The sequence below is a fragment of the Schistocerca gregaria genome, chromosome 8 (genome assembly GCF_023897955.1).
Source record: "Schistocerca gregaria isolate iqSchGreg1 chromosome 8, iqSchGreg1.2, whole genome shotgun sequence".
Lineage (NCBI taxonomy): Eukaryota > Metazoa > Arthropoda > Insecta > Orthoptera > Acrididae > Schistocerca > Schistocerca gregaria.
Window position 1 is genome coordinate 381079805 of NC_064927.1, and position 21100 is coordinate 381100904.

Here is a 21100-nt window from a genome sequence, read left to right on the forward strand (position 1 = left end):
TACTAGTCATTTCCTTTCCTGTTCCACTTGCAAATAGAGCAAGGGAAAAACAAATGTATATCTGCCTCCATATGGGCCCTAATTTCTCATTTTTTATTGTCATGGTCCTCATGTAAAATGTATGTTGGCAGTATCAAAATCATTCTACACTCAGCTTCAAACTTCAGTTCTCTAACTTTTTTCAAGTGTTCATCAAAATGACCATCGCCTTACCTTCAGGAATTCCCATCTGAGTTCCCGAAGCATCTCTACAATGCTCATGTGTTGTTCAAACCTACTACTAACAAATGTAGCAGCTCACCTCTAAAAAACTTCGATGTTTTCCTTTGCTCTAACCTGGTGTGGAACCCAAGCACTCTAGCAGTACTCAAGAGACAGCTGCAGCAGTATCCTGTATGTGGTCTACTTTACAGATGGATCGCACTTTCTCAAAATTCTCCCAATAAACCGAAGTCGACCCGTCACCTTCCCTATGCTCACATGCTCATATCAGTTTGCAATGTTACAATGTGATTGTTTCAAGCAGGACACTACCAATGCTGTATCCGGACATTATGGGTTTGTTTTTCTTGTTCATCTGCATTAACTTACATTTTTATACAGTTTCACCATACAAACTAGAAATTTTGTCCAAGTAATATTTTATCCTCTTACAGTCACTCAACTTTGACACCTTCCTGAGCATCAAAGGATCATCAACAAACAACTACTGATTGCTGCCCACCCTGTCTGCCATATTATATAGGTATATTGAAAACAATAGCACTCCTATCACACTTACCTAGGGTGCTCCTGATGACACCCTTGTCATTTGCCATCAAAGACAACATTCTAGGTTCTATTTCTTGGTTCAAATGGTACTATGAACTATGGGACTTAACATATGAGGTCATCAGTCCCCTAGACTTAGAACTACTTAAACCTAACTAACCTAAGGACAGCACACACATCCATGCCTGAGGCAGGATTCGAACCTGCAACTGTAGCAGCAGCGCGGTTCTGGACTGAAGCGCCTAGAACCACTCGGCCACAGCAGCTGGCTTCTATTTCTTAAGAAGTCTTCAAGACACTAGCATATCTGGGAAGCTACTCCGTATACTCCTACCTTCTTTAACAGTTTGTAGTGAGGGATCTTGTCAAAAGCTTTTAGAAAATCTAGAAATATGGAATCTGCCTGCTGTCCTTCAGTGATTTACTAACTTTTTTAACCATAGTCGCTATGATGACATCATTATCACTAATCCTCGTCGTCTCTATACCATCGCTGTCGATAAGGTCTCGCTTGTTTGTAGCTATGAAGTCTAAGATATTTTCATTGTGTGTGGGCTGCCAGTTGAAGTGATGGTCAGACTGGAGGCGGAGGGGAGAAGATCATGATGGGATTTTTGTATGAACTGGGAGAGGCAAGGTTCAACGTTGGAATTAGGTTCACTTTGGTTGGAGGGATTGGTAGCAAAGAAGTGTTTCCATTGCAGGGACCACAAATAAGAGAGTAGGTCTCTGACAAGTCCAACATGGTGAAATTTGGGAATAGAGCTGAATGTGAGGCCTTGGATAGGGCTGAAACGTCTATGGGACTGAGGATTGTGGTGGAAATGTTAACATTGTTCTGGGAACGTTTTGACTCTGGATTTAGTGGAGTGTTTGTAGGGAGTTTTGGGGGATCTGCAAGTTGAAATGGTCAGCTAGACAGGGTCTGGGTACTATGAGGGATTGACGAGGGGGAACACAGTGGATAGGATAGGGGTTGGATAGTGGTGCCCACAGGCAGCTGTAGGATGTCAGCAGATTGGATAACTTATGCAGATGGTGTCTGCAATGCTCTTTCAGATGTTGCACAACAAGGAATTCAGTTTCAGACATATGATATATGTGACTGCTTATGTGACTGTGTCCTATCAGTCTTTTCGTTTAAGATGAACAGCAACCTATCCTCTTCACAACTGTTAAACTAACAGTTAGCACTTTCTTCTACTGTCTGGACTGTTGTTAAGCAATAATAAAACTCCTACAAGCAAAACTGATCTTCTTGATTAGTTGAAGTGTAGAGTCCATTTTAGTTTGTTATCCAGCTGAAAACCATGTCACTTTAGACATAATAACAGTGTTTTACTTAGTATAATCTTTGTTGCTTACCCCTGCTTACAGTACATCATCTTTCGCTGTTTTAAACGGCACAATGGGAGTATCATAAGATTTAAGACTCATGCTGTTGCTATAGACCTGCTTGAAGCCTGATCAGATATTATTTGGACAGTGTCTAGTCAGTTTGGGCCATTGATGCCAATGATGATGCTAGGTATTATAGTCTGCAGAATCCATACTATATACATACAGGTGAGTGTAGTTAAAAGCAGCGAAATATTGATCAAAGAGAAGAATCCAAAACAAAATAGCAGACACACGTGGCTGGCAGATCACGAATCAATGACAGGATGTGCCAGCATCTCCATGACACACTAAAATCGGCAGTCTAAAAGCTCAGGCTGGAGTAAGAGAGGGCAGGTACCATCTTACATTGTTGTCCTTATGATAATACAATACATACTCTGTCAAAATGAGACTTCTGAATTTCTAATTTCATAGAGCCATAAACAGAAGGTTCTTCTGTGAGAGCATAAAGTTAGGTGTAAGTGAACTGTGTCCTAGGTGAAAATTGGTGAGTGTGACTTTATCCCATCTCTGTGACCAGAAGAAGGAATGCAAATTCTGGTTAATTTAATTTCACAACTGCCAGCCTGTTGGCCTACACCTTCCAGCGCTTACTTTCCTAGTGATGCACGACTTTCTGGTTCAACAGTGAGACTGGCCTGCACTGACTCAGTTGCCTGAATAGGCCTTGCTACATCAGATTACTTGTTTCACAGTTGCTACATCAACTTACTTGTTTCTCTTTATTCCCATGTGCTCCTGCCTCCTCCCCCAACTGTCACAAGAAAAGGAGTCCTGTATGTTACTATACCATTTTCTCTGCTGAGTACATTTTCTGGAAGGTTTGAAGAGCTTTAAGAACACTGAAGGAGGTGACAAACTCCTTCCCTTGATCACATCACACCTTGTCTGCTCCAATGCCTTTGGGACTGTGTACATCACTGCACTATACAGTGTAAATTTATTTGGTAAGCAGATCCTGTAAAACACTGTTGGATAAAACCACTGTGTAGCCAAGGTAGTTTCCTCATTTGATCCATTGCTATACATGATGTAAAAATTATGGTGCTATTTCATATAAACCATTCAAGAAAAGGTTTACACCAACCTTGTACCTTCTACAGTTGATGTTTTTCTATTGTAAACATTTTTCTCAGTGCTCTTTTTACCACAGGAAACTGCTCAAAACAGTTGCTTGTAATGGAAATAAAATTAACTTGCATTAGTAACACAGTTGAATGCAGTGTGCTGTGTCTCCAAACCTGAAAAGTACAAAGTCACTTCTGTACAATGTTCAGTCTGTCAACATGCCTCCGAAGGGTGCAATACCAAAACTTCTTAAAAACAATAATTGCCTGTATTTATGTACATTTTGTTACTAGTTATGTTTATTTCTGACTTTAATAAATATGAAGAATTTCTATGGAAGTTATGTAACCTGTGACAATATAGTGCAGTTTACTGGTCCATTACAGGCTCAATACTTAAAACTGTAATTACAGACTAGGAAAAGCCAGAGGGAAGTCCATCTGGGTTAAGGAGGCAAAAGCAGGGCAATGGCAAAGGAGGTCCTGAAGAGAGCCCAAAGACAGCGGACAAAGCTCCAGTTAGGAGTTAGCCTCACAGTGAGCACATAGCAGTTTAGATACAAGACTAAAATTTATACAGTTGATGGAATTATTGCCTCAAGTGGTCATTGCCTTTACTGGGAACATGGAGTGCTTAAATAGTGCCCCATGACAGTTGTTAATTAGAAGAAGAGCCACTCGTGAATCCTATAAACACTGAGGTTAAAATCATGTAGTATGAATCATCACCTCCATGCAATATATTGTTTTCATTAATATTGTAAATCACAAGGGGCTGTACTTACTGTGTGTTCTTTTGTCAATGCAGTTTAATTTACATCTGCATACGTACTGTTATGTCTGCCCCCAGTAGCAGAGTCATCAGCGCGACAGAATGTCAACCCTACAGGCCCGGTTTCGATTCCCGGCTGGGTCAGAGATTTTTTCCGCTCAGGGAATGGGTGTTGTGTTGTCCTAATCATCATTATTTCATTCCCATTGACATGCAAGTCGCCAAAGTGGCATCAAATAGAAAGACTTGCATCCGGCAAACGGTCTACCCGACAGGAGGCCCTAGTCACACAACATATACATTTATTTTACATACTGTTGTTGCCCCAAGTCATGCTACCTGCAACAGGTTCCTAAAATTTACCTTAGCATCACAATTATAATTAAAAACTGCAAAATTTTCTTAACAAAGACTATAAGATGTTTGCGTTATCCTGAAAAACAGTTTACGAATTGAATTTAGTTAAGCTGCACTGGCAGTTAGTAGTGCAATGTTGTAACAGATTATAAATTTCATGAAAGATAACAATTAATCTAAAAGTAACTTAAGTCTGACAATAAAATTTAACAAACATGAGAGATACATGACTAAACTGTGTTTAGCACTTCACTGTCAGCAAAGTGTGGCAAGTGTATGTTCATTTACATGTATTTGTGATTAGGGGATATCTGTGTATAGAAAGCAGGATTGCAGATTAACTTCCTTAAGTACTTCAGATATAGCTTCATTCAAATTGAATATTTTTGTAACTGTTAATGTGAGGAAGTGATGTTCTGGTTAATTACTGTCTCATATTAAAGTGCATAATCAATAATACTACAGATAAAAGTGGGCTCAACAGCTCTCTTATGATATACTTAATTGAGACAGTCAATTCATTGAAATTCTGGGTGTAATTATTACCAGTTCTTTACTCACTATTGATTGACTGACTGATTAATTGAGAGGGGTTATGGGACCAAATGGTGAGGCCATCAGGAAGTTAGTCACAGAAGAAAAAGGGTTCGCTAAATGTGGACAGATCCAGTCACGGGAGCCAAATTATAAAATAATGATGATCAAACACACAGAAAAAGGCATAAAAGGTGAGACCAAATCTAAAAACTGGAAAAAAGGGGCAGTCTTTCCATGGGGGAGTGGTCATGGGGTTACACACTGAGAAGACTGGAAAAGAGGTCCCAACCGCAACCACCTTGTCCCTGCTCCAAGACCTGAAAATAAAAACCATTTTCATGGAGGAAACCAATGACCACTTCAACCATCCGTGAATTTTCTGCTAATACTAAATTTAAGGAATCTGGAAGACTATACTTAGCTCAAAGGGCCAAAAGAATGCACATACTCTTTAGGTGGCGAATATGGGGCAGCCATGTCAGCTTCTTGTCAAAAATACGGCCCAAGAAATGGGACTATGCTACAATGTCGAGAAGCTCGTCACCTAAATAAAGTTCTGGATCGGGGTTTACTATGGATCGATGACAAAAAACGCATAACCCGTGTTTCTAGAGGGAGAAAACTGGTTGCCATGGGAGGTGGTCCATACAGAGGCCTGTTGGATGGCATCTTGGAGCCAGCACTCAGCAGACGCTACAGAGTGTGAGTTGCACCAGATGTAAAAACCCTCGACATACAACACCGGGATAACCTGAGGCCCATCCGAGGTTACAAGCCCACTGATGGCAATGAAGAAAAGTATGACACTTAGTACAGAACCCTGTGGGGTACAATTTTCCTGATCCAAGGGGCGCTGAGTGAAGTGCCAACTCGAACCCAGAAGAGCTGGTGAGATAAAAACTCGCACATAAAAATTGGAAGGGGACCACGAAGCCCCAGTCATGGAGGGTAACTAAAATGTGATGGTGCCAAGCCATGTCATATGCCTTGTGTAGGCCAAAGAAGACTGTGACAAGGTGCCGGCAGCGAGTAAAAGCCTGTCAGATGGCTGTTTCCAATCTGAGTAAATGGTCAGTTGCAGATCGTCTTGCCTGGAAGCCACACTGATATGGGGACAAAAGGCCCCAAGATTCGAGTACTCAGCATAATCTGAAGCTAACCATCCTCTCAATCAGTTTACAAAGTATATTCATCAGGCTAATTGAACGGTAGCTGTCGAGGGATGTTGGGTTCTTTCCGGGCTTAAGGACGGGGAGGACTATATTGTCTCACCATTGCGATGGAAAAGCACCATGAGCCAAATGCAGTTGAAGACCCTGAGGAGATGTTGCCTCTGGGGAACGTCCAAGTGTTGGATTAATTGGTTGTGGATGGAATCCAGGCCTGGGGACATGTCTCATAAAGAGGTAAGAGGCTGCGAGAATTCCCATTCAGTGAATGGTTCATTATAAGGCTCAGCATGTTGCAGTATGAAACAGAAGGGGGTCTGTTCAACTCTGTGTTTCTGACGGAGAAAGGTAGCAGGAGAGCAGGAGAGGAAGAGGACACCGATGCTGTCGCAAAGTGTGTCGCGAGGTGTTCTGCAAGGACCAATGGATCAGTGCACAGAGTACCTTGGACGTTAAAACACTGGACAGTTGACTGTCGCTGGCAGCCCAGAAGGCTATGGAGCTTGGACCAAACCTGCAATAAAGAGGCATACGTCCCCAGGGAGGAAACATAACACTTCTAGCATTCCTTTTTACTCTGCTTAGTAAGGCAACGAGCCTTAGCACAGAGATGCTTACAATCAAAGAGACTGGTCTGTGAAGGATGTCACTCAAATGGCAGCAGTGCCCATCAGCAGTCCTAGACAGCAACTACGACATCCTTGGTCCACCACGGTACCATCGAGGATGAGGGGGTACCTGTGGATAAGGGGCAGCAGTGCCAACAGCATGAAGAACAGTGCCAGATGCCTTGCACCATTGCATCAATAGAATTTGAGATGGAGGTGTCAAAGTGCACAGCAGACACATATAAAGGCCAACTGGCTCTACGGAGCACCCAACGTGGGAGTCTGTCTGCCTGGCGGCTGCAGGGGAACACTAAAATCACCGGAAAGTGGTCACTGGCACAAAGGTCATCATGGGAGACCAATGTACGGAAGCCACGAGGGCAGGGGAGGAGATCGTGAGATTGATAGCAGTAAAGGTACCATGAGTGGCGCTGAAGTGGGCAGGGGAACCCTCATTGAGGAGACACAAATTGAGGTCATTAATTGGTCAATTAGGAGACCCCTACCCATTGAAGTGACATTCCTCCATAGAGGGTGGTGGGCATTGAAGTCCCCAAGGAGGAGAAACGGGGGCAGGATTGCTGGATTAAGGTAGACAGTGCAACATAAGGAAGCGGCTTACTTGGAGGAAGGCTGGTCATTGTTAGGGTCGTTTGCACTTGAACCACTATTGCTTCCAGGTTGGTACGTAGGGGGATCCTGTCTCTAATGACATCAGAGCAAACCAAAGTGCAGACTCCACCAGAAGCTACCCCGGGGCCGGCACAGTTCTGACAGAACACCCAATAACCATGAAATCTTGGAGAGTGGTCATAAGTGGAAATGCATTTCTTGAAGAGCAAGACAGAATGCAGAATAGGAGGAGACAAGACGTTGTATTTCTGGTAGGTGACAATAGTATCCATTGCAATTCCACATGATAATGGTGTGACGAGAGTCCAAGTTAGACATAATGAAGCCGAGAGGGGGATCATGTCACTTGATCAACAGTTGTCACTGACAAGGATGGGATGACATCCAAAAATAAGATGTAGACTCAGGTTGCGAGGGGGGAGATTGCACCTACAGGGCGGGGGGGGGGGGGGGGGGGGAGGGGGTCTTGTATTGGGACTTGTTTCTTCTTCTTCTTCTTCTTCTCCTCTTTTGAAGGTGGGGGGTGGGGGGGGGGGGCAGGGCACCGCAAGAGAGTACAGGTGTTGGCCAGATCTGGAACCAAAAGAGAGTGGGTGACCTTGGGGCACACAGATGGTGCATCTTGTGGCCAAGTGATGGTAGAAGTCTTCCAGCCGGAGGTAGGAGGAGGAAATGAAGTAAGAGAGGCAAAGGTTGAAGATAGTGACCCTGGGTGGAGTCTCTCATACTTTTGGCGAGACTCAGCGTAAGACAGGCAATCAAGAGGCCTGTACTCTTAGATCTTCTTTTCTCTCTTGTAAGCTGGACAATCTGGCAAGCGAGGGGAGTGGGTTCAGCACAACTGACACACACACACACACACACACACACACACACACACACACACACAGTTGGCAGAACATGGACTTACCTCATGGAGTGGGTGCCCACAGTCACCACACCACATGGAGGGCCCGCTGTACAGCAGGAAGACGTATGACCTATACTCAAACACCGAAAGCACTTATAGGTGGAGGGACGTATGGCGTCATGTCACATCTGTAGCACATAATCTTGACCTCCTCTGGAAGGGTATCTCCACCCCACACCCCAAAGCCAGAATGAAAGCATCAGTATAAGTTTGGTTGTCTTTGGACACATCGAACAAAATGAACATCACGCCACTCCAGATTAACCCGGAGTTCCTCATCAGTTTGCAGGATGCGGTCCCCACAAAAAATCACTCCCTGGACCATTTTCAGAGATTGGTGAGGAGAATAGTCATTGGGGCATTGCCAAGATGGTCACAGGCACGAAGAGCTGTGGATTGGGTGGCAAAGCAACTTTGATCACCAGGGGAACCTGACCACATTTTAATCAGTGACTCCACTTCACCAAACTTGTTCTCGATATTTTCCACAAAAAACAATGCTTTTTGGTGGATTTGTGTCCCCATCCTTCCTCGTACAGATGAGCTAGTGGGGAAAATGTTTCATGCCATGATGGAGAGCCTGGCCCTTCTCACATGGTGTAGCCAGGGAAGGAAGATTGCTGGGTCATATGAAGCAGCATTCAATGATCCTTCACCATGCAAAGAGAGAGCCATTTGAGAATGGCCAGATTTTTGCAGCTTCATACACTTTATGCCCCAAGCATCCGCCCTGATACCACTCACTCCAACCAGGGGTTCTCCACATGGGCTGTCTCGCACAGAGGCCAAAGCCCTGAGTTCCAATGCGCCAAGAAGACAAGCAACCACTCCTTGGCATACATTCGGAGGGAACAGCTCAGGCATCAGCAGTGTGATCCCTGTATTGTCAGGGGGCTCAGCTATATGGACACGTAACAGCCCCACCACACGGACTGGCTACACGTGCTGGCTGACCAAGCAGGGTGGAAGGAGGCTACAGCAGGGGAGGGATAGGGGAAAGAAGTGGGGTGAGGAAGCCATGCTGCAGATGCTAGGGAAGGAATTTTTCTCCATATGGCTCACACTAAAAACAGGAAATTTTGATGTGGAGGTCAAACCTCAAGCGGGGACATAAACGCCAAAAAGGATGAAAGAACAGGCAGAAGGAACAAAACTGCAAGCCGAAACCAGGTGGAAATAAATCAGAATGCTGAGAGAGGGGATGGGTGGAGCTATGGGGAAGGAGCATAGCTATGGAGAGAGGCCCAGGTGAAGGAAATGCAGCCAAGGAAGGAAGAATTGGCTGCAGTAGCTGTGTGCCACACACAAACTCACAAAAGAACTGTGAGCGCCTGGGGGGGGGGGGGGGGGGGGGTGTTCTTTCTCACTAAAAATCATTCGCAAATCAGACTGGCAACACTAATTTTATCTTGCAACAATTTGTGTAACTATTAAAGTTTCTTTACTCATTCAAAACTGCTTGAAATTGTTCATAAACAATAACTGCCTTTATTTTATGTATATTTTGTTACTATTTATGTTTATTTCTGACTGTAATGAATATGAGTGATTTTTATAGATGTGATGTAATCTGTCAAAATACTGTACAGTTTACTGGTCCATGTACAGCCTCGATACTTAGAACTTCAACAGTAGGATTCATTTCAGCAGATACACTATGTGATCAAAAGTATCTAGACACCCCCAAAAACATGTGTTTTCCATATTAGGTGCATTGTGCTGCCACCTACTGCCAGGCACTCCATATCAGCGACCTCGGTAGTCATTAGGCACTGTGTGAGAGCAGAATGAAGCGATCCGCAGAACTCATGGACTTCGAATGTGGTCAGGTGATTGGGTGTCACTTGTGTCATATGTCTGTACACGAGATATCCACACTCCTAAACATCCCTAAGTCCACTGTTTCCAGTGTGATAGTGAAGTGGGAACGTGAAGGGACATGTACAGAATAAAATCATACAGGCCGACCTCATCTGTTGACTGACAGAGACGGCCAAAAATTGAAGAGGGTCGCAATGTGTAATAGACAGACATCTATCCAGACCACCACACAAGAATTCCAAACTGCATCATGATCCACTGCAAGTACAATGACAGTTAGGTGGGAGGTGAGAAAACTTGGATTTCATGGTCGAGTGGCTGCTCATAAGCCACACATCACGCCGGTAAATGCCAAACGATGCCTATCTTGGTGTAAGGAGTGTAAAGATTGGATGATTGAACAGTGGAAAAATGTTGTGTGTTGTGACGAATCACAATATGCAATGTGGCGATCCGATGGCAGGGTGTGGGTATGGCGAATGCCTGGTGAACGTCATGTGCCAGCGTGTGTATTGCCAAAAGTAAAATTCAGAGAGCAATTAGGAGATGGCGATTGCATCTTTCCACACAATCGAGCACCTGTTTGTAATGCACAGCCTGTGGTGGAGGGGTTACACAACAGTAACATCCCTGTAATGGATTGGCCTGCAGCGAGTCCTGACCTGAATCCTATAGAACACCTTTGGGATGTTTCGGAGTGCCGACTTCGTACCAGGTCTCAACAACCGACATTGATACATCTCCTCAGTGCTGCACTCCTTGGAGAATGGACTGTCATTCCCCAAGAAACCTTCCAGCACCTGACTGAACGTATGCCTGTGAGAGTGGAAGCTGTCATCAAGCCTAAGGATGCACAAACACCATACTGAATTCCAGCATTCCCAATGAAGGGCGCCACGAACTTTTAAGCCATTTTCAGCCAAGTATCCGGATACTTTAGATCACATAGTGTATAACATGCCACCCCATTCAGTAGAGTCCTGCCTCCTGGAGGTATGTTTTCAGGAGATGGATATAATGTGCTCTAAAGTCAAACCCATTGCTGAAATGTTGACTGTAGAGCTGGACTGTAATTGCCAAAGTGTCTGGTGCATGCATGCGTTTATCACTCACCCCCCCCCCCCCCCTTCCACTCACACACACACACACACACACACACACACACACACACACACACACACACACACACACACTTGCTTACCTTGAAACAGTAGTTGTGGTGCAGTTGAAAGATTCAATCATGTCACTATCCTTGGAAATGTCAACCTGAAAATGGACAGAAAAAAGTTTCCAATCCAAAATGGTGAAGTCTTCACAATAATTTGCATAAATAAATGTTTCAAGTAACGCCATATATAAATAAACATGAATCACTCTCTCTCTCTCTCTCTCTCTCTCTCTCTCTGCGTTCAGTAGACGCCATCAAGAATCAAAACCTTCAGGGAAGTGGAAAGGTGAGTCTAGTCATGCATGAACATAAGATTAAGAAACGAGACACTCTTAAACTGTCTACCGTATATACCGCTTAATGCTATTCAGACTTACATCATCTAAATTTAATCGAGAAAATTAGAAAGACAACTGCTACTTTGAACAAAGTTGCTGCCTCTTCAGTTCTACTACAAAGCTGCAGTTTATCTGCTATATGTAACTTAATACTTTCTTCATTACAATGGTATTTTCCAAAGAAAATATTTATTCATCTGTAAAAATCAGTTCTAATTATAGTCTATCACTACTTGTCACAAAACTTTGCAACAAACATTCTAGCTTAAAACTTCCTGGCAGATTAAAACTGTGTGCCTGACCGAGACTCGAACTCGGGACCTTTGCCTTTCGCGGGCAAGTGCTCTACCATCTGAGCTACCGAAGCACGACTCACGCCCGGTACTCACAGCTTTACATCTGCCAGTATCTCGTCTCCTACCTTCCAAACTTTACAGAAGCTCTCCTGCGAACCTTACAGAACTAGCACTCCTGAAAGAAAGGATATTGCGGAGACCTGGTTTAGCCACAGCCTGGGGGATGTTTCCAGAATGAGATTTCCACTCTGCAGCAGAGTGTGCGCTGATATGAAACTTCCTGGCAGATTAAAACTGTGTGCCCGACCGAGACTCAAACTCGGGACCTTTGCCTTTCGCGGCAAGTTTCATATCAGCACACACTCTGCTGCAGAGTGAAAATCTCATTCTGGAAACATCCCCAGGCTGTGGCTAAGCCGTGTCTCTGCAATATCCTTTCTTTCAGGAGTGCTAGTTCTGCAAGGTTCGCAGGAGAGCTTCTGTAAAGTTTGGAAGGTAGGAGACAAGATACTGGCAGAAGTAAAGCTGTGAGTACCGGGCATGAGTCGTGCTTCGGTAGCTCAGATGGTAGAGCGCTTCCTCGCGAAAGGCAAAGGTCCCGAGTTCGAGACTCAGTCGGGCACACAGTTTTAATCTGCCAGGAAGTTTCGTATCAGCGCACACTCCGCTGCAGAGTGAAAATCTCAATCTGGACACATTCTAGCTTGCCATGTATCTAACAGAACTTTTCATTCCCTGAATCTAAATATTCAAAATGGCTAATACTTGGCTTTCTAATTCCCAGCTTTACACGAGATATCAGCTTTCTGAATATATTACCACCACATTACATAACTCTACTCTGAGCCGTGGACTGGGAGGCAAGATCTACATGAAAACTATTTTTCTGTCTTGTTACCGTGTATATCACAGTTCAGATGAATTTGATATTTGTCATCAGTCACAAAAACCGTAGAGTACATGTATGAAGAACTGAGAGTATGAATCCAAGATCCTCAAATAGGCTTCTGCGAGATGTACAGTTATCTCCTTTACATAATATTTTTATTGTTCACTTCTGCTGAATAACCACTTTATTTACTTTAGGTGCATCATCCTAGAAGATAATTCCGAAAGACAACGGGGACTGAAAATATGCGAAATAACTTAACATACACGCTTCTCTTTCAGTCAACACAATTAGAGATGCTTCTCAGAGTGCAACATGCTGAACTGAACTTCCTGACTAGTTAGTTTACCCACGTCTTGATTCAATTCTAACTTTTCATGTGGCTGGACCCCCAGGAATTTTACACATTGTGCTCCATTCAGAGCATAACTTTTAATGTCTACAGGGTGAGAAGCAATGACGACACTTGAAAATGATGAGAAAGATGATGAAATACTTGAGAAAGATGATTAAAAGGTAATAAAATGTTTTATAAAGTTTATTAAAAGATGACAAATTATTTCAAGAAACAGATACAGCATAAACAAGTTGTTTTCATTTTTGATAATATCTTGCCAAAAAGCCCTGTTAAGACCATATAAATTTCTTTATTGGTAATTGTAATTCGCAAACAAACTCAACAACACATTTTTACAAGTAATGACATTCTACACTTCAGTATTGGAAAAAGATCAACAAAATATTTTTGATTGCTATTTCCTGAGGAATTTTAGTAAAAAATGAAGTAATCATACTAGATTTTCATTTCTCAACATTTTTCTGATTGGTTTTTCACCTCCCTTTCTTGCACTCTTTCTTTTAAGTTCATGATTTATGCACACCCCACACATACCCTGGGCCAATTTTTTAAGTGCTTTCCTCAGTTTAGCTGAAATTTGAGAGGAGTTCTTCTTGTACCCCTATCTATAATAATCTACATAAAAATACGTGCTTTGCAAGCCGCAATATTATATGCAATGGAAGGGAATCTAGTGTACCAGCCTCATTTTCCCCTATATGTGGATGGCATACGAGAAGAAAGACTGCTGGTGTCCCTCTGTATGGGCCAAAGTTTCTTCAATTTAGCATTAGGTAGGTTTCCTGACTCATTTGCGAACATCAACTCTCACAATCTTATGAGCAAGCATCTTTGTACTACTTTGCATTAATTAAGCCGAAGAATTGTGAACAGCTAAATTACTGAATTTTGTTTTGTTTACTATTTATATCAGACACAGACAAAATGTGAAACACACACACACACACACACACACACACAGCCACTGTACACAAGCATTGGAGGACGTGTGTGTTCTGTTTTATTTACATTTGATAACAGGCTTAGTCCAATAACTAGTAATACCTAGCAATCTTTTTACAATTTGCCTACCTCCCACTCAATGCGTAATTTACTATTCAGGTGCATGAACCACCTAGTGAGGCAGCTCACAAATCCTGATGGTATTCAATAGTCTGACTGACATATTTTAAAATTAAAGAGGTCCATTAAACAACAGGAATCATTAATCACAAGTTTCTGTTTGCATTGTACAAATAAAAGATACATTGTATAATGTATGCACTCACTTTATTACAAAACAGTCAGTCTTTGTTGAAAGTGTGCTCATAATATTTGATTTGGGAAATTTTGTGGAGCCATTTGCAGTTATAAACTGGATGGCAATTTTAAGTAGGTTACTCCTGTAGCTAAGCCCAGTGCCTTAACCACCTCACTTAGCCATTACATCTCTCTCTCTCTCTCTCTCTCTCTCTCTCTCTCTCTCTCTCTCTCACACACACACACACACATATTCTTAAAGATACTGACGAACACTATAAGTGTTGTTTTCTCTTAAAATAAATAAGGGTAAAATTGAACTGAAGCAAGGATAATGGATGGATAACTTCTGGAATTAAGGTATCTTGTGCTAGGAAGAAACACATCTACTTAATTTAGAGCATAAGCTGTCCTTCTGGCTGCAAGGCCATGTGCTTAGGGAAGATGGTGTCTGACTTATGTCGTAACCAATTTTGGGTTAACTATCACACACTTTTTAAAGTGAGTATGGTAATGAAACAGCTCCCTACTCTGCCTTCCTTTGAAATGTGAACAGATTTACTCAGCCAGTACACAGGGCATGATGTGTAGTTTGAAAGCCAAACCATGATAAATGATATTGTCACCCATGAGAAGATATACAAATTAATCTGTGGTACAGCCACAGGGGCACTCATAAATTTTCATATATGTAAAATACTACCACAGGCGAAAATCATTCTAAATCACATACAGTAGTCCTACAACCCAGTTTGATACTCAGTGAAATAAAAATTAATGCAACATTATTTCAGGGTGTTTAGTTGTGATCTTCTGTAACTTATTGGGAGCATTTGATTGTGTCAAGTGTAATATTCCACTACAGGCAATAAATTTTTATGGAACACACTGGTGTCCTGAAAGTCACAGGATAGCAATATGCTCATATACAGATTGCAGTAGTAGTGCATACACACAGTATAAAAAGGCAGTGCATTTGTACTTAGGTGATTCATATGGAAAGGTTTACAATGCGATTATGGCCACACAATGAGAATTAACAGACTTTGAACGCAGAATGGTAGTTAGAGCTAGACGCAAGGAACATTCCATTTTGAAAATCATTAGGGAAAATAATATTCCAAGATCCACAACGTCAAGAATGTGCTGAGAATACCAAATTTCAAGCATTATCTCTCACCAAGGACAAAGCACAGGCTGACGGTCTTCACTTAATGACTGAGAGCAGCGGTATCTGCATAAACTTGTCAGTGCTACCGGATGGCCAACACTGTGTGAAACAACTGCAGAAGTCAAAGTGGGGCGGACGATGAATGTATCCATATATCCTTTTCTTTTTAAGCTACTTGTTAGGACAGTGCAACGAAATTTGGCCTTAATGGACTGTGGCAACACACGACCAAAACAATTGTCTTTGCTAACAGTATGACATCGCCTGCAGCGTCTCCCTGGGCTCATGATCATATCGGTTGCATCCTAGATGACTGCAAAACCATGGCCTGATCAAATGATTTCAGTTGGTAAGACTTGATGGTAGGGTTCAAGTGTGGCGCACACCCCATGAAGCCGTGGACCCAAGCTGTCAACAAAGCACTGTGCAAGCTAGTAGTGGTTTCCATTACGGTGCGAGCTATGTTAACATGGAATATACGGGGTCCTCTGCTTCAAATGAACAAAACATTGACTGGAAATGGTTATCTTCGGCTACTTGGAGACCAGTTTCAGCCATTTGTGAAGGGATTTTTGTGAATGATAATGCAACATGTCACCTGGTCACAACTGTTCACAACTGGTTTGAAGAACATTCTGGACAATTTGAGTGAATGGTTTGGCCTACTCGATGCTTGGCAGGAATCCCATCAAACAATAATGGGGCATAATCAAGAGGTCTGTTTGTGCACAAAATACTGCACCAGCAACAGTTCTGCAATTATGGATAGTTATAGAGGCAGCATGGTTCAATATTTCTGCAGGGGACTTCCAATGACTTGTTGAGTCCATGCCAGGTTGAGTTGCTGCACCACACGTAGGCAAAAGCACGTCCGACACAATATTAGGAGGTATCCCTTGGTTTTTGTCATCTCAGTGTATGTAGGTGAGCACATGCCTGGCTTACTCCTTATTTAAGAAACAGAAAGCTGACAGACACCCTAGGCTTTCTTAGTAATATAAAGAAGGATGCCTCTTCATCTGGACGGTGAGAAATTACATACCCACAAGGTATGGTCTCTGTCTCACTACTGTTCTTGTTGTATGTTAATGCTCTACCATTTTATTTCAATTAGGAGACAGAATCGGCCAATGAAGTTTTTGTGAAATTTACTGCTTGATTTTGCACAAATGGGCTAGTTTTAAACTTTGGAGAAACATAGCTCATCCGGTTTTGTACTGTCAAAAACATGCCACCTCCTATTAACTTAATATATAAAGAAGATAGAATAGGTATAGTGGAAAGCTCTAAGTTCTTATGTGAGCATATTGATCAAAACTTAAAAACTAGAAAAAAGATATAAAGTAGTGCCAAAATGTCAGGTTCGGCTACTTTTGACATACAAATAATTGGCAACTTTGGAGATATAGAAGCCAGTAGGTGAAAATATTTTCATTCACTGATGTCTCATGGGGTCATATTTTGGGGTAACTCACCAATCAGGCAAAAAGCCTTCATTGCACAAAAGATAGTAATCAGAATTATCTGAGTGGTTCACACATGTACATCTTGTAGGCATCTCTTTAAGCAGCTGTGAGTATTATCTACAGCCACACAGTATATTTATTCACATATGAAATTTGTTATCAACTATCCATCTGAGTTGGAGAGTAACAGAGATATTCACAAATACAACACAGCGGGGAAAATGATCTGCATTACTCTTTACAGAATATAGCTTTGGCACAGTCAGAATGCCCAACTCCTTAAACAGATGTCTACAAGATGATCGTGGATGAAATATGCAGCTACAGAACTAGCTGAGAATCTACCCACAGAAACAAAATGTCTGAGATATAGCAGAAGTGTCTTCCAGCGTAGAGCAAAAATGTTTCTCCATAGCCCAGTCTTATCTCAAATATGTAATGCATCACTAACTCAAAGCATTTTTTCAGAGAGACTGAAATATACTGTAGTCAAACACCCCTTTAAGAAATGTGATAGGAGATATGTCAGTAACTGCCAACCTGTTTCACTGCTGACATCATTTTCCAACATCCTGAGAAGGTGATGTTTTCTAGGATAGTACCTCATTTGAGCAACAATAATACCTTCAGCAAATCACAGTTTGGATTTCAGAAGAGTTTCTGTACTAAGAATGGCATTTACATTATCACCCACCAAATTTTACAAACACCGAATAACAAAACAGTGCTTGTTGGTATTTTATGTGAGCTGTCTAAGACATTTGACTGTGTGAATCACAATATTCTCCTAAATAAATTGAAGTTTCAAAGGATCAATGATACAGCAAACCGACGATTATGCCATATCCAACCAAAAGAACGCAGAAATCTGTGCTCAGCAATTCAACCAATGTAGTATGGTGACATTATTCTAGCTGGGTAGAAATCACTTATGGGGTTCCCGAAGGCTCAATCTTAGGTCCACTACTGTTTCTCATATATGTAAACGATTTTCCTCCTAATGCATAACAAGCAAAATTAGTTATTTTTGCAGAAGACACTAGCATTGGAATGAATAGAAAAACAGAACAAATGGTAAACAAAGTTCTAAAAAGTATCATTGACTGGTTTTCTGCAAATGGCCTCTCCCTCAATTTTAAAAAGACACAACATAGTCATTTCTCACATCTAAAGGGACTACACCAATGATAAATTGTACATGTGGTAATGAAATAATACACTGGGTGGAAACTTTGAAATTCTTAGGTGTCTATTTAGATAAGAAGTGAAACTGGAAGAAGCAAAGTCTGGTACTCCTGAAACAACTTAGCTTAGCCACATTTGCACTTAGAATCACTGCAAATCCAGGGGAGAGAGAAATCAGTAACTTGACATATTTTTGTTCACTAATGTCATACAGAACAATGTTCTGAGGGAATCAATTCATCTTTAAGAAAGAAAGAGTCTACATTGTTCAAAAACACGCTGTATAAAAAAATGTGGTGCTCACCCAAGATCATCTTTCAGGCATCTGTTTAAAGTGCTGACATTCTGACTATTGCTTAACACTATATTTTTTCCTCATGAAGTTTGTTGTAAATAATTCACTGCAGTTCAAAAGGAACAATGATCTACATAATTGCAATACCACAAGGAAAATGACATTCATTACTTCACATTTAGGTTGTCTTTAGCACAAAAAAGGGTTCACAACAATGCAACTAAAATTTTTGATCATTTACCTGGTGATATAGAATGTCTGATAGACAGCAAAGTAAAATTTGAAAACAAAATTGAAAACTTTTCTTCTTGACAACTTCTACACCATAGATGAACTGTCATTACTGTAATGTTTAAAAGGTAATGGGTAGGAATTACTAATTCATATCTGTATAAAAGAAAACACCTTATAAATGTTCAGCATGTAGCCATATTTAGAAATCAATTTGCGGTGTGAATGTACAATGACTCATTCCACATTATTATGATATATCATGCAAAATGATCCATGTAACACGAAACTAACTAACAAACAACTGCTTATACATCACAGAAGAAGTATTGAATAAAAATAATTAGTTATTTTTACAGACCCCCCCCCACACACACACCAGATGACTGGATGATCGGCAATACAAACTGCATATGAACACAACAGAGAGCCTACGCTATGTTGCCACTCTAACAAAAGTGATCTATCGCACAAAGACATTGAAACACGTGTGTGTTTTCTTTTGTTAATATGTGCAATTCAACTTAATAACATTCATTGTAAATGTGATCTAAAGAACAATTAACAAACGCTTGTCCCTGTGAACTTTGAAATCATACTCTGGGTTACGGTCTTTCAAAAAAAAAAAAAAAAAGCCTCCGAAGTTGAATTCAGGCATTTTTTATTACAAAATAAATTGAGAGATATGCAACTTAAATACAAAAAAGGCTTCTTGATAAAAAAAAAGAAAAAAGAAAAAAAAGGAAAAAGAATGACACCATAGTGACACAGTCCTTAAGAAATCATTACAGTAAGTCTATTGAAGCAGAAGCCTTCAAGACCTGTATGACTAAACTGCAGCATAATTAATGCTTATAAGGACCAGATTGTTTGGGCTTTTGTCTGCATAATGTTTCAAATACTAGACATATAACTGAAAACAAATGCAACATGAAAGAAAATATGCCACATCTGACTATAAATCCACACTCTACTGCAATTATATTCTGTGACTTCATAAACATACATAAGAATGAATTTTAAAGAGTTAAATAAAAACTAATTTATATTGTGTTCATGTTAATAAGAACATGAGCTTATAAGACACCCCATTACAACTTGTGCTAAGAAAATTATGACAGTTTCCCCATATGAAATATAAGCTGTCTCTCTTTCTTCAGAGTTCAGTTGAATCTTATGAGCATTCACATTATATCACTATTTACATTCATCATCAAAATTTTTTAAGCAAGTAAATTTAAAGAAGTTGAAAGAAAAAACCTCTAAACTCATTTACATTATTATATTATCTTAAATATAAACTATATGTGTATGCCCATAATATGCAAACATCTTCTTGATCAATAAAAACAATATTATGAAAAGGACAGATCGATACTTACAAAACAGAGGAAAGAAAAGATTATTACATATTAAGCTTTTGGCCACAGCCCTTCTTCTGAAGTAGAAGACAAATGTAGCCCCTATATTCACACAAGCACATTTCGCACATACTGGCCACAGAGGCCAGAGACACTGATTTCGTGTGTGTGTGTGTGTGTGTGTGTGTGTGTGTGTGTGTGTGTGCGCGCGCGTGTTTATACTCGAGAAGGAGGTCTTTTTGGTTGAATGGCTTAATGTATAACAGTCTTTTTACTGTGTCTGCCTGAAACTCAATATCTCCTCTATATGGTGAGTTGCACTCTATCCTTTTCGTAATATAGTCGTTATTTCAACCAGGAATATCCACTGTTTGATCAACCCAGAAATTAATAAGAGGCATATGGTGTTTTAAAATGTGGTGGAAGTGAAATTTCATTTGTTATTACCTTTGTATCACCCGCATTACCAGTTGTAGCAAGACGGAAGTAGGGAGGATCAGGTGACAATAAAAGTTCAACAAATTCACTAGTCGAGTCCAATTCAGTTAGAACATCTTTCATGTTTTCAGCTCTAGCTATCACTTTGTTTAGTACATGTGCATTTTCAATATCAAAATCCAACATTTCTTCTGGTTCCTGTGTACGAATACTACAATCTGTCACAACTCCATCCTCTTCTAATCTGAAAGTGGAAGCTTTCAGTCACTTGCTTTTGCTTATTTTTAACATTCATACACATTTCTTTAACTTATAAATCAATGTTCAAGACATTATTATGCAATTGGCAGTAAAATAATTAAGTGCTGTACAGCTGAACTTTGTGATGGATATTTTCATACTCATGCTTTCACAGGGTTATTTTAAACACACTGTTGTAAAGCCGCTTCACAAAAAAGGAGCCAAAATGTTAGTAAAAAATTACTTACACATTCTATTTTTCCAGTATTTTCAAAACAGTTTGAAATTATGAACAACATACTTTGCAAATACCTAGTACAGGAAAACATGCATACAAGCAAACAGTTTGGATTTCAAAAAGGACTATCAACTGAACAGT

The 21100-nt window shown here is 40.9% G+C and overlaps 1 protein-coding gene across 2 annotated transcripts in view; it reads right to left on the reverse strand.

Annotated features, from left to right (window-relative positions):
• Positions 1-21100, reverse strand: part of LOC126285444 (cell cycle checkpoint protein RAD1-like) — a 41966-nt gene that overhangs the window by 12300 nt on the left and 8566 nt on the right. Inside the window, exons 4-6 of one of the 2 annotated variants that reach the window (XM_049984831.1) lie at positions 20491-20725; positions 11248-11312; positions 3125-3413 (exon numbers count right to left, since the gene is read on the reverse strand). In XM_049984831.1, the coding sequence (XP_049840788.1) occupies positions 3374-3413; positions 11248-11312; positions 20491-20725 (340 nt within the window). In that variant the 3' untranslated portion in view covers positions 3125-3373. Of the gene's footprint in view, positions 1-3124; positions 3414-11247; positions 11313-20490; positions 20726-21100 lie in introns of those variants that run through there. The other variant, XM_049984830.1, reaches the window with a different exon arrangement.